Source organism: Anopheles gambiae, chromosome 3 (genome assembly GCF_943734735.2).
Source record: "Anopheles gambiae chromosome 3, idAnoGambNW_F1_1, whole genome shotgun sequence".
NCBI classification, from domain to species: domain Eukaryota; kingdom Metazoa; phylum Arthropoda; class Insecta; order Diptera; family Culicidae; genus Anopheles; species Anopheles gambiae.
The window spans coordinates 5732453-5746393 of record NC_064602.1 but is presented as its reverse complement, the minus strand read 5'-3'; the positions used below and the strand labels follow the sequence as shown (position 1 = coordinate 5746393).

The following is a 13941-nucleotide window of genomic DNA, read 5'->3' as shown; positions in this document are numbered from 1 at the left end:
TGTACATGTGTGTATAAGCAGGAGTTAAGTAGATGCTGATTATTACAAAATAAGTAGGATTGATTGGAATTTGCTCATAATGCACAACACTCAACCGTCTGCACCATAAAAGGGGCTGTTTCTGTTCATGATCTAATTGAACTATGCATGACTTCAGTTTAAGATATTTTGGTCACGACTTGTTTGTAAGTGATCATTACTTCGTATCGTCACATGAAAGCACCGACCAAGAATTGCGCTGTCAATGAACTTACCACCACTTTAGCGGCTGCTTTGAGGGGAATGGTGTAAATGCAACACGAGTAGCGGTCTGCAACTGTGGCAAAACAGAGAGTAAAATGCATACAAAAAAAGAGAGATCATTCCACTATACACACCTCTGATGGCAACATTGTAATCCCGCCGGGTAAAGTAAATAATCGTGAATAATTAAGTAAACAAACAAACAAACAAGTCAAGCGGCCGTGTGTCCGTAACAACACCTTTCATTTTTACCATCAACGGTCGGCGGCAGTAGTCTTTCGGTCGGGCTCAGAGATATCATGTCGCCGCGCTGTCGGTAGCTGTCAGGCTTTGCGCGAGGACTCTCGATGGTCGGGTTTGTTGTGCGGGATCAAAAGGCAAACAGTCAGGGAGCCTGCCGAAAAGCAACTCCTCTAGAACTGCTTACACACCAGGGTGATTAAAATCCTTCTTGCGCGGAACAACAGGGCTTGCGGTGAAGTTGGAATTGAATAAATTGTAATCCACATCCAATGAGTAGTGTTGTGCCGTGGGTCCGCTGACGTTTTACCCGGATGGTGTGGGTCGACGCTTTTTTTTCTGTGTCCCGGCCCAGGGAAGGGCAATAAATCAGTCCATGGATATCGGTTGCGACACGGGCGGTATAAGTCACGGAGAGTCCATAGGGCCAGAACGGCCTGTAACACTTGTCCTCTGCTGCACAGGATGCTTCCCGGCGGCGGTGGTGGTCCATGGTGTCCGGTTATGGCGTCTGTTGCATGCATGTCCGGTGATATCGAACGACCGGTTTTCCGATTTCAATTCTTCTCTGCTTCTTAAGCTTTGTTTTCTTGAAGTTTCTTATTTGGAGCGCTTTCGGCACTCGAACGCAGTAAGTTGTCGGCGTAAGTTCACAGACAGCTCAGAAATTCTTTTCCATTCGCCTGAGAGAAAGGTGGTTCTGAAGATTACACCGCGTCATTTCCCAACGCACCTGTTTTCGGCTGACAAGACCTCTCCACTCAGATTTGATAGCCGAGAGAGTATTGTAGGCAACATAGGAAACGATCGATCGGAGCCGTTGTGGTCGCTGTGGGAAATACAGCTGTCATCGTATTGTGGCGTACGGGAACCACCGGGGAGCGCTCATTACGATCCGTTTTATTTTAATGAGTCTCGCTCCTTGCGTGATAAAATTCTTGATTGAGTGGAATAGAGTCGGAAAATTTATGGTCCAATGTACAGGCTATCGTACCGCGGGAGAGGGTTCGATTTGATGCAACGCCATTCCAATGGTTTGGAAGCACCGACACGATACTGTGTTGTTGAGTTTGATTGCCTTAATCCATTCTATTCACGCCTCATTAAGCCTTCGCCGGGGAGAAGGGGGCGAGTTGATTAATTAAATATTGAATATGTTTTCCGGCTTCTTAGCTCGGCAAAGACTCTCGAGGTTCCGGTGTGTGTTTTTTTTAATTTCGGAGCCCTCTCATTGTGCGACATCTTTCAGGTGAAGCAATCTGTTTTTATCATTGAATGTGTAGTCTGTAGTAGAAGATTGTTTTCTTTCTCTACGTTATCACACGCAACACAAAACCTTGTACGAGCATGGCACAGATATACTAAAGATTGTTTGTTTTCTTCTCCGTCTTTTCTCACCCACAGATAAGGAGCTGTGCATTCCATCGACCCAGAAAAAGGTGAGTATTCGTCGCACTTTGCTACTGGCTCGAGGAGATGACGTCGAGGAGCGATTCTGCAAGCGGCCGAGCGAAGAGTGGGTTTGCATTACGCACTACCAGATTGAGATACGTCGGTGTTGTCCCTCTATCATCTCGGTGTTGTTATCGCCCGACGAACGATTTCACCACTGCAGAGACAAACATCGTCGCGGGCTGTGATTGCTTACGGCCAGGTCCTAACACATCTCTTCCTGCGTATATGCGTGCAGCCACGGGCGACTATGGCATCCCGCTTCCGTCAAGTGCCTGCGTTTCAATGTGTAATTAAATCACATCTGATTAAAAGTGGTAGATAAGTCGCGCTATCGCGATCATGTAATTACAGCGCTGACCCGAGTCGTACCGGCCTCGGATGCGGACATTAGGTGCCGTTGCGTTTGCATTTCCCGTTAGTAGCGGTCGGAACGGAACGGGCCGAAAGCAGTGAACGAATGGTTTGGTATTTTTCGGCACGCCGGGATAACCGTCGACACGTTGTGACAGCGACGGGGACGGGAGTAAGCATTAGCGTGTTAGCTTTTTCTTTCGATTTTCGCAAATCACGTTTCTCGAATTTCAAGACAGTTTGTACGTGGGTTTGTTTATTCCGCGGGCAAACCTCTGGAACGCGAGATAGACGAGCCACTCCGCACACGGCTCAGCCGATACTCTTGCAAGACCAACGGGAAGCCGTTGAGTAAACCGTCACGGTCAAGTTCGTCGTCTGCTCGCGTCAATGTTTCCACTCGACCGAACGCGCTACGACCTGACGCACGTTAGCTAACGATGGTTGGTTGGTCTCTGTAGGTATGGCCCGGTTTTTCGGGGTGTAGAGTGCAATAAAGCTATCCAGCAAAGCAGGTGAAGAATGGCTAGTTGGATGGTTTCACTTTCGACGGGCGAACTCACCAACTAGCAGGAAGGTGGTGCACTGCATTGGAGCAGAGAGTCGAAGCAAGAGTCCTGAGCATTCGAGAGGCATTAGAGATTGCCAATCTAAATTGTTTTGTTGTGGTTGTTTTGTTGAATGAAGTTTCGATCAATGGCTGGCTAGGAGAGGAGGGTGTTCGGTTGGTCGCTGGAATGATAATTGAATCAGTAAAAACATATGGAATGGAATTCGTTTGGAAGATGCTTATCGCTGATATGAAGAGGTAAGGAAAAGCGTTTCGTCTGCACTCCTAACAGCAGACCATTAAACCGCTTCTACTAGAATGTGGTGAATGTTAACTATAAACTGAAATCCGTGTTTTAGTATTGATCGTTATAGCATTGTTTTTGTTGTATGGTGTGGGCTTGTACTGTTTTACGTTTGAATGTTTTCTTGGTATTCCATAAGATTGAATACAACAACAAAGTAAAATAAGATCTAGCGGCAGACAACCTGGAAAACTAAGTTATAATAATTCTTTCCTGGTGGGCCTGTGTTCACAGAGGAAGAACTTAGGATGATTGGAGCTTACGAGAGTGATAATTCCAATAAGTTATTGATTCTTTGTTTCTCTCAGCATGGCCCTATGGATATGAAAGAACAGACAAGATAAACCAGTGGAAAGGTCAAGTTCAAGAGAAAAAGGGTTGGGCCCGTGTGAATGCACCGAACGGCTCGTGTGTGATGCCATAAGTCGATAAATAAATCCCCCAAGACAAACTCGAAGATTGTATGCACCTGTGTATGGCCCAGGCTCAGAAAAGTTGTTCCGACCACAGTACACGGCGGTGGGATAGGCTTGGCTCATTGAGATAGCAGCGTGACAGGTCGAAAGAAGGAGAAAGGTCTTAAAATGGATGAAATATGGATAGATTTTTTATGCGTCTAATTGGATGACTATATCCCGAAGGATCGTCCCGTGAGATATGTTGGTGGTCGCAGCTCACCGGTGGCGACTGACTGTTCGTGGGATGTTGTGCCTGCCTTTGCCTTCCCTCGCCTACACGAGTCGTATTTTTGTACCGTCTAGCGATGCGTTGCCATTTTGTTCTTGTGTGTAATTTCCGGCCATACGCGAGGAACCGTACCTGATCGTAAAAAAACCCACAACATCTTTGCACTCGTTACCCACTGTGTTTTACGGTGACCACCCCAACCATTGAGGCAGTAAAATTTGAAACCAGTAAGGTTATCATTTTATGGCTTTAAATAATCCATTATCGAGTGGATTGATTTATTGAAGGTGGGACTTTGGTCTGGTTTGCCGATGTTGTGGGGGTCAGGAAAAATAAATTTCTTAACGACCCGTCAATAATGATAAAAAGAAACAGAATGCAACGAGCATCCAATTCATACATCCTTTCACTTTTGACTAGCTAGCTACCCGGTAAAGTTTGCATGAGTGACGAGCACAGTTAGTGTCTATATTTAGGTAAATTTGTTCATTACGTTCGTCAGCCGATTGCGGTTTGACTCGTTTCGACCCTACGGTTGGGCGTACATTCCTTTTCGAATTGGTCTTGAGTATGAGAAGTTGCCTCCGGGAGCTTCATCCTGAAGATGCAATATAACAATCCAACTGCAGGCACCACAATCTGAGACGTTCGCGATCTACCGTCGACCGTAGCAATTTCCTTGTTGTTCCGTTTTACAACTCCTCGCAGTAGGATGCTCTCTGTACGGCATCATATCCCAGTATCCGAGTGACCTATTTATGATTATTGCTACCTTTTTTCCCATCGTCCTCAAATCCCAGAGAGAGGGAGCCTAGAGGTGTCAGTACGCAAACAGGTTGTTTCCGTTCACAAGGGAGCAAGTCCTTTGTTCGGCAGAAAAGGTTACTTTGTTTCGGGTTTTGGTTGCCTGAAGCCAGTAGGAGCTCAGTAATTGAGAGATGAAATGCCAACGCTTTTTTCCGGTTCAATGGTGCTGCCTAGAAAGCAGATTTGCATAGCCTTTCTGCCAATACTCTCCAATGCTTTTGATAACTGGTAACTGTAATAGTGAATTTTATGGTGTAGGTTCCTTTCCAAACTGTGGAGGCGTTTGATGCCTAATCATTGTGATTACGGTGGCGTTTGTGGATGTGTAGGACAGAGAACGTTCATATGGCGTAGTGTGTCGGGCCGTCTATTCGAAGGCTCTGCGGGAAGAGTATCAGCTAGAGAAGCAGTGAGGCTGGCTGAAGACGCGTGTATCATTGCATGTAATCTTACGGTTGGTAGCAAAGAAGCCTTGTTCGAAGAGGGTGCGGCGAAGTGTTTGAGACTTTGTGCTAATGTGTTTGAATGTGGGCTTTAGGTTCATTCGCTTGTCGATCGTTTGTGCCCCGGAGCGAACGAAGCGATCATGTAGCCGCACCATTACACGCGGAGAAGTCATTTATTTAGGCGATCTTATGGTCAGTGGTACCCACTGAGCAAGCTTGAAAGTAGGGCTCCAAAAAGCTTAACGTCGAGAGCCGCCACCTTCATTCATGATTCTCGCTCGCTGATACTAGATGGAAACTGTGGCTGTAAGGCTCGAGTACGTATCCCGCGTGTTTGACACTTGATGCTTAGAGCTTTATCACGCTATGTTGGATCTTGTTTCTTATTTTTCTTCAAACTCTAAGGAGAAGGAAAAGAAAGCGTCAGCGAGAAGGCCTCTGCATGTAGCAATGGCCCAACACTGGAACACTCTTGTACGGATCGGGCTGGTTATTGTATCGCTTCTGGCTATGCGGGGTCTGTCTCTAAACTACGCGGTAAATAATTCCGAAGCTCACAACAGCGGGGCCAGTATTAGGGGCCTGTTGATCGCTGAAGATCCGCTCACAGCGTCGATCGATGATGCAGCAAGGTTAAGCTAGGTTAGGGTAGTACCACCGCGCAGCTTATGGGAATCAACAACTTTCTGTCCCCGGAGCTATGGGTGTCTGCACTTTCGTGTGCTAGATTATTTCCATATTTTTTTCTTCAATAAAAATCCACTATCCATTGCAAAACGAGCGCTTGCGGAAGAAAGGCCCACTGCTGGATCTTCAGGTACCATCGGGGCTGCAGTGGCGTGTGTTTCCAAATTAGCCTGGAAGCACACACACACACATACACTCATGCCGTATAGTTTATGCACGGGTTATTCCGAGAGGGCCCCCAACAGGCCTCAAGGCTTGTGATGTGAAATACGGCCCCAGTAGGGTCGGAGTGAAATTCATGATACGGTTCCATGCCGTGGGCCTCTAAGCGTGTGTGCGACGTTGGGGCTCGTGTCGTATCACAAAAGCTCCCCCACTTCCCTCCCTAGAGTGGAAGAAATTTTCTCCGTCCAGTCCAGAGTCTCCCCGAAAGGTAGTGCGGAGTGTGAGCGCGATCGTTTGGGGGCGTGAGAATAAAGATTCTTTTGACCCATATTTGAGATCGCGCGACTCACGATTAGGCACGATTGCACAGCACAGAGACCTGATCGATTGTGGGGAAGGAATGGGGAGGGGGGTCTTTGCATACTTCTATACTCGATGTCCAAGGGTCTCCTTCTTCTCACGTCATCAATGCACACCGATTGCGACCTCACCTTTCCCACCCTTAGTGCGGAGGGGGGAGAGGGGGTTAAGAGAAAGAGTGGCTTTATTTTTATCGATTTAATATTCGTGTTTATAGCCTATTTCGGATGTTGTGTCGGAATATGACGCTGTAGTTCAAAATGGTCATCATAATTGATAGTGCAATCGTGGGGATGCTTCCTGAGGACAAATCGGTTGTTTGAAAGTTGGAGTTGGTGGTGGATGTATTGATACTTTTCCTGCTGCTTTCGACTCCATATTGAAAAGTAATGCACGAAGTGTGAGGATCTATTGAAAAGATGCTTAAGGTCAATGCCCAGGGTCATGAGAAATATTAGATTAAATCGCCTATTAAATTCTCATGCCTACATTCATGATCATTAATTGGAAGTAGCATCAGAAGATAATTAAAGGAGTAGTAGTAGTGTAATGCTTCTTTATCGCATCCAGAAGATTTCCCTGAAAAGACAAATAACTGTCGAATTTAGCACATTGGCAACGCTGCATCGATGGTCAGCAATGTGGTAAATCTACTTTTTCCCCATTTGCGAGAGCGAAAGTTTTCTGCCAGTGCGCGGGGAGACGCTAGCGAGCGAGTGTGCGGTCTCGAATTTCTAGATGCACGTTCACTGATGGCACAGTTTTTCCCGATCGTTGTCATCCTTCCAGCTGGTTAACCCCGGCTCGCGTTTCAGGGAATGTGTGGCCCCTTCTGTGCCGCATACGAGCTTACTACTAACGCGTACGGGAGGGGACACACAAACACACACTAGGGTGTATGATCGAATGGACTAGCAAATGCATTTTCCGCATCAGAAACGCAAACGAGCGTGTGATCGCACGATCATGGGCAGGGTGAAATTGGAATTATATTCAACCCTTTTGCACACTGCTGGTTCGTGGTCGGTGCTCTGCAATGATCACCCGCTTTTCGATGCAAAAGGGATGCTGAATGGGGAGCATGCAAGGGATGCTGGATGCGCGTGAGTTGACACGTACAAAGCGGTTCTCCTGCTCCTCGTTCTGCTTGCCCCCTAGGGAGAGTAGTTGTTTTGCTTTTCATATGTAAAATCAAGTAGGCGAAAGTTCACGGTCATCGTGTGCTCAGTGGCGTGTGCATGTGGGTAGCAGTACACAGACGACGTACGAGCAAGGAGTGCCCAATGTGCCCATGCCATGTGCCAGCCGCAGCTGTCTGTCCGGCAACAATTAGTGTGGAATTCCAGTGTGTAGATACTTTTACCTAGCACACCTAGACCGGTGGGGTACGTTAAGGGAGATCAAACTGTCGATCGTAACTCGGACTAGGCTTGAAAATACAAAGGAGAGCGTCGTCAGACGGTTGTCAGAATAAGAGTGCAGCAATAGAAGTTTGCACTGGACAGGTAGACATTAACTGGTTGGAAAAGAAAAGCGAAACATCAAACAAGAAAATAGCATCTTGAGTTCAATGTCTAATCCTTTCGCTTTTTCCAGCACTGCATTGTGTGTTAAAATTGCTGCAAGATGTGTTGTAATTATACAACTTCATATGTGAGTTATGTCCTTCCCAACTAACAATGAAGCAGTCTTTTTGCATTATAGGAGCTGAACATGACCCGACAAAGTTCCTGTGATCTTTTATTTGGCATTTCCTTGGAATTGGCACCGCGAAAGGATGTACTTAGGCGCAAGCCGATGTTTAGCCTTCAGGCAACGAAGCATGCACCATGAAATGACTATGATTAATGATTATTTATACACACGCCTCAGCACCTTCGAGGCACTTGCTGTACCGCTGTGTACCACGATGCTTAAGGTGTAGCCCGTAGAGTCGCTACCGGTAGCGCCTTTCACGGTCCCGCTACCAGAAGGGGCGCCTGCGAAACGGTTGCAAATTGAATGCAATAACCACACCGGCCCGCGCACGTTGGTGGCGTCTTGTCTCCTGCTACTGGATTGCTGGGTTCAATGTTGTGATTATCTCATTGCAGCAATACCACACGCCACACCCAGCTATTAAATAGAATTTGAGCTTTCGATGCGTTAAGTGTGGATTTGTTGAACACCTCAACTGCTGCCACGGCCTGATAGCCGGCCTCCCTCTCTATGGGAAATTCATATCTCCGCCAAAACCCAACGCGGAGAAAGCCGAATTACGCTGCTTCGGTTACAGCAGAGAGCACGCACGTTCTGCACGGTTGCTGTACGTTCCTTGTTTGCCACCGAGTACTTAAACCATCAGGCTGTGGTATAATTTGGGTAAGGTCTCGATGGCCGATCATTGGTCAGTTTGTATGGTGCATCCATTTATTCGCTTATGGTGTGGTGATTTTCCCCATTCCGCCCATAAAGCAGCGTGTAGCGCACAGCAAGGCGGTTGTGGGGCGGAAGACGGATCACGGCAAAGGTTGATTCGCATTTTCCCTCCACCAAGTGCGCCAAGCGGGACAAGACATTTCAAGGGTGCGCATTAGTCTGGTCCGACGGCGGTGAGTCTCTCCAAACCGTTACCGCCCTACGCTTTCGGGCCGGTCAAGGTGTAGGCCGTAGGTGTAGCGGTGTGTACGGATCGCGGCACAGTGTTATCGCCGGTGAAGTTCACTTTCGATTTCAGCCCACCAGGCGGAACCTTTGCGTGAACTTTGCGGTTGCAGTGTGGCTTGGAAATGATCGTTGTTGATGATATTTTGCAACACACACACACACACGCAAAATTGCTAAGGCCACTCGGCGCTCAAATGGACGCAACAGGGTAGGGTAGGGGCTAGCAGTCGGGAAATTGTTTGCACACATGCGAACTACATAAACCTGTGCATCGAATGGTGAGGGAGACTCTGAGGTGGATAATTTCGCGTGTGGAGTGGTTTGTCGACATAATCACATCCTTTCTGCGTGTACATACCGCGTGCAGATGCTGAGGGGATCGTCTCTCGGGGCGGGCGGGCTGGTTTTTTCGTCTGTCCAAAATAGAAAGTTAGGCCGAGGGCGGGAGGAAGGGTTTGAAACCGTTATACGATCGAGCGCCAGCCCAGGCGTCCATTACATAGTCCGTTCATCTTTACGCGGCAGGGCGGACACATCCACGAGGACTGCTGGAAAGCCTTTGTTAGGCGTACTTCCGCCTAACATTTCCGAGCAAATGCAACTCGAAGGTACGCAACTTCCCATTGGGGGAGGAAGCATTTACACGCTGCTTCGACACCACAGCCACCGGATTGTTGGGAGGGATGGTCGGAGGATGGTATCAATTTAGCAAACTGGGCAAAACAGCCGAAATAACCTTTTCCGCAGTCGTCCGCCCTCTTTCTTCCGGAGCGAACGAAGAAACCCAGACAACAGAAGCATACTGTTGCGAGAAACCGCACGATGGGGGCAAACGTTGTGTGCACGGGCGAAGAAGGCGAGAGAAGTTTGCATTTTAATTGATCACGACAATTAAAATCGTGCACTTTCGATTTCAGCCCGGCGGCGGCCTGGGCGAAGAAAGCTCCGTCCAAGTATTGCCAATGTTCGAATGACCATTCCGTTATGCAGGGGAATGGATTTTTCTGCGCTGTATTACCACCAAGCCGGCGTGCGCAGTGAGGTAACTGCTGTTTTTTCGCCAGATAAACACTGCCAAAGTATTACCATTTCAAAACCGCGACCCAAAGTTTAGCCGCCGATTGATGGCTGCTGTGTCCGGCGGCGGAGGGCCTTTATGCCTACCGGTCGGAAGGCGGGGTACGGTGGTCCTTCTTTAGACACCTCCGTAGGTTCTGCCGTCTTTTGCCGCACGCCGAGCGCTGGTATGTTTGCAAAACCCACCCCCTCTACGAACGGGGGCTGATTGTGTGGCAGACGCCGTGTTGCTACCGGACACGGGGCGCGATCCTAAGGCTCTGCTCCCCATTCAGCTGGGAATGGCGGGTGGCATACTGGAAGGAAAATTTCTCACGGCTTCGGTTTGCTTTTGCCCGACTCGGACGGGCCTCAGAGAAGCCGGCGGGCAGTTGCTGGAACAGAGTGGGCTCTTGCTTAAGTGTCGCTAAACATGCATCGTTCAATAAGCGGGCTGCTGCCAGTCCTGGGTGAGATGCCTCCTTTCGAGCTGGCTGGGAAGAGCAGCAGCGCTTTACCAAAACGTTAGGTCACTTGGACCGGTGGGCCCGAAAGCGAGCAATTTCTCCATCACGCAAGAGAGCAAGGCAGTGTGCTGCCGCTGCCGGCTACACGACTTTTCATCCAATAAAGTTTTGCAAACCGGCATCATCGTCTTGAGGGTAAGGGTAACTTTTTTTTCTTCTTCTTTCATTTCATATTCAGCCTGGTAATGAGGCTCAAAACTGTCAAGCTTTTGACAGCGCCTATGACGAAAGATTGCCTTACTTTACATTTTTCGTGAATATTGCAAAAAAACGAACCATTTTTGCTGTTGTTGGCTCCCCTTGCTATGGAGACCGTGCAAGTTTGGACGGAAGAGTTTGATTGAAACCCGCTTATTATTACTTTGCCGCAATGCGCGTGCCGTGCGGTATTGAGTGCAGCAGCAGATCGATAAAGCTGGCCGCTGCTGTAACATTTATCACCAAGATGAAATGGAGTTTCACAAATCACGAAACGGCGTTGGGGCAGGCGAATTTGTTACAAAATGTTTGACTTTTTTTTGCAATGCAGTCTGGATCGTAACTGTGATCTGGGATCTAGGTAAGAGGCCACATATTTGAGAATGGAACCGAGATCTTGAGGTTAATCGATGTAGCTATTTGTCATGTTCCAGAAATAGTAGTGCATCGCGTACGGGAGGGCTCTGTTAGTAGGCCAAACGTGTCCCCAAAATACACCGGATCTCCAATATCTCAATGCGTCGTCGTCGTTGTCGGCGTCCACGTCGTGTTGGTAATGGGAAACAGTTCGCTTGCTTTGTGGGGGCTTTCTCGTGTTACATACCGGTGCGTTGTGCTCGGTCCGAGGTTCGATTAGCCGATGGGAACAAATTTATTTTTAATACCAGTGAGCTAATTCCACCCAACGCAAGCAGCTAGGGAGCAGCCAGCGGTGTCTCCTTCCTAAAATAGCTCCATCCGCTGGGAACGTTGCCCTAGGGGTGCGTTGGACTTTTAAAAATGTAGGATGGAACACCCATACAACGGGGATTTTTTTGGGGACTACTGGCCCTGTGGTGGAAAATTGTCAAGTCATTCTTTGCATGATAGTATAGCAAATTGGTGGGATGCCGGGTAGTTCTGGGAATCACATTCCTTATCTAAGTTTCCCATTTTTATCGTCCTTCTGATAACAAAGTATGCGATGACGTTGTGTTTATACTCTATGAAATGGAGGCAATGCGACTATGATTGATCATATTTATGGCATATCCGGCATGGTTAGTAATATGTTGTTACAGATTCTCCGATCTTTTCCAATGTTTCTGAGGCATCAATACATCTTGAATTATACGACTCTACAAACACAGAGAACTGCTTTCCACACCCCTTAATGGTTTCAATCTTAATACTGGATGTCAACATAACTTTCAGCAGAACCCTATGCACCACAAGAATGATGAATTTATTTCGTGAGCTACAGCTTCATGATTCACGAACAGGCTCGTTTGGGACAGACAAGCCGCTGGATGGCGCCAGCGCTTGGCCGACTTCGACGGGCCTCGCTACTGCTGACCTTTAAAGACCCGATAGTGTATGATTGTGTGTGTGTGTGAGTGTGTATGTATGTTTGTGTTATAGCTTGTCTTAAGGTTAGTCGCCAGCTTGAGCGCCAAAATTGTCACCACGCTCCTGGGTGAGCATTAAAGGTATTGTGGACTGTTCTTGCGATGCATTGTGGTTGAAGCTTAGGTGGACTTTGGGGACTTGCATCGACTTTGAATCCACAAGGTACACATAGCTTTACTGAAACTCAGTCGTTGCTCCCTGTACACACGAAGGAACTATACTACCTTAGGAAACAGCAGTATAAACAATACTTCTCCTCCACTTCCTCCTCAGTCACGTTAGTTTGGTAGGGCAGAGTAAGGGTGAGATGGTTGTGATTTGCAAATTTATGCGTTTTGCAAGTCGCCGGACAGTCCTGCCACAGCGAGTGTGTGCAAGCATATGCCCATCTAGCGAGAGAGTTCAGAGGATTAGATCAGTACCACCTTCCCAACCGACTAGCCTCAAGCAGCGTCGGCAGTTTATATGGTTTTCGTGCATTCGCTTGTTTGCCTTATACTTTTCTCCAAAAAAGGCGCTTTATAGTTCTTTGTGTTATGCAATTTGTCTCGTGTCTTCTTGCCTGTGTTTGTCCTGCTCTCCGGAACCGTAGCCTCCAGGCGGTGGAAGGAAAATGTCCCCCTGCAGAGCTACACGATGGCATGAAGTGTTTTCGGGAAATCGATTCCACTTCGTGTTTCCTAGTTGCATCATGCACACGGACAATTGATCTGAACCAAAGCAACCAACCTAGCAACAGCTGAAGGGGAAGCAAATGCAATCTTCATTTAATATTCTGGTCCCTCTGGTTCCGCGTGATGTGCATTTGCAATTAAATAGCCAGCTCGTGTAGTTCAAAACCTGTTCATTAAGTGCAGGGCTGTGGAAACAATGTGTCCTGTCCACCCAAGATGCGCTGAGGCTGGAGTAAGTTTTGGCATTGGCTACCCTCCCGCTGGCTATTGAATGTTGCTGGCAAACGGTCATTTAACTCTTTAACTACCGCCCAAGATCAAGTAGGTTCACCTACGGCAACGGTGGCAGCACTGTGGCTGGTAAGCGGCGAAGGAGACGAATGGAAGGTTCTTGACATTTCTTCATCCAAAGAAAGAGTTTAGTTATGGAGTGAGGAAGAAAGCGTGTGGGAGCATTTTTGTTGAAACTGGTAGTTAAAATCCTAATGAGTAGCCGTTGGGGGTTTGGATCTACGCTGGAGATCATTATTCAATCTGTTAAAGACGGTACATTGCACCAATTTGTGGTTTACTGTTGGAAGGAGTGTCGCTGCTAAGACGTTGTAAAGTTGCAGGCCCTGGTCGCAGTTTTTTACGATGTAAAACATCAGACGGATGTATGGATTGTGCTGATGGTTGATCTGATAGTCATAAGTGACCATTGTTGATGTTGTCGAACCCGAAGGCAATGCTCCGTTTTTTTGTCTAAAGCCTTCAGTTTCAACTGTGAAGGAGTGTTTCTGGTGGATGGAATCCTGGTTGCGCAAACTGACGGTACGCCTAGCAAGCTCGCGTACTTTATTTCTCGCTCAACTATTACGTCAAGAGAACTCGGTTTGTCTTGAGGAGACCGTGTCGCACGTGAATGGTTCGTGGTTGAAGTAGTTTTAATAGTTTCGGTATGAATCATTCTCGCCGTATGTGGCCGCCGTGCACGGATAGGTGAGGTTCTGACGTTGGAGTTGAATCGTTCTCCGATGGGGGAACCCCTTGTAAGCACACTGGTTGATGTTTGGAGGCGCCGAACTCGTCGAGGCTTGAACGGAGGAGGTAGGGTTATTTTGTGTTGCAAAATGGATTCCCTGGGAAGTGAAGAAACCGACCGATCGGCGCTGTG

General features: G+C 47.7%; 1 protein-coding gene across 15 annotated transcripts in view; it reads left to right on the top strand.

The window, feature by feature from the left end:
* The window catches only part of LOC3291649 (protein spire), a 121976-nt gene that overhangs the window by 31202 nt on the left and 76833 nt on the right, over window positions 1-13941 (top strand). For all 15 annotated transcript variants that reach the window (XM_061661825.1, XM_061661815.1, XM_061661828.1 and 12 more), the window contains exon 3: window positions 1888-1922. In XM_061661825.1, the coding sequence (XP_061517809.1) occupies window positions 1888-1922 (35 nt within the window). The remainder of the gene's footprint in view (window positions 1-1887; window positions 1923-13941) is intronic.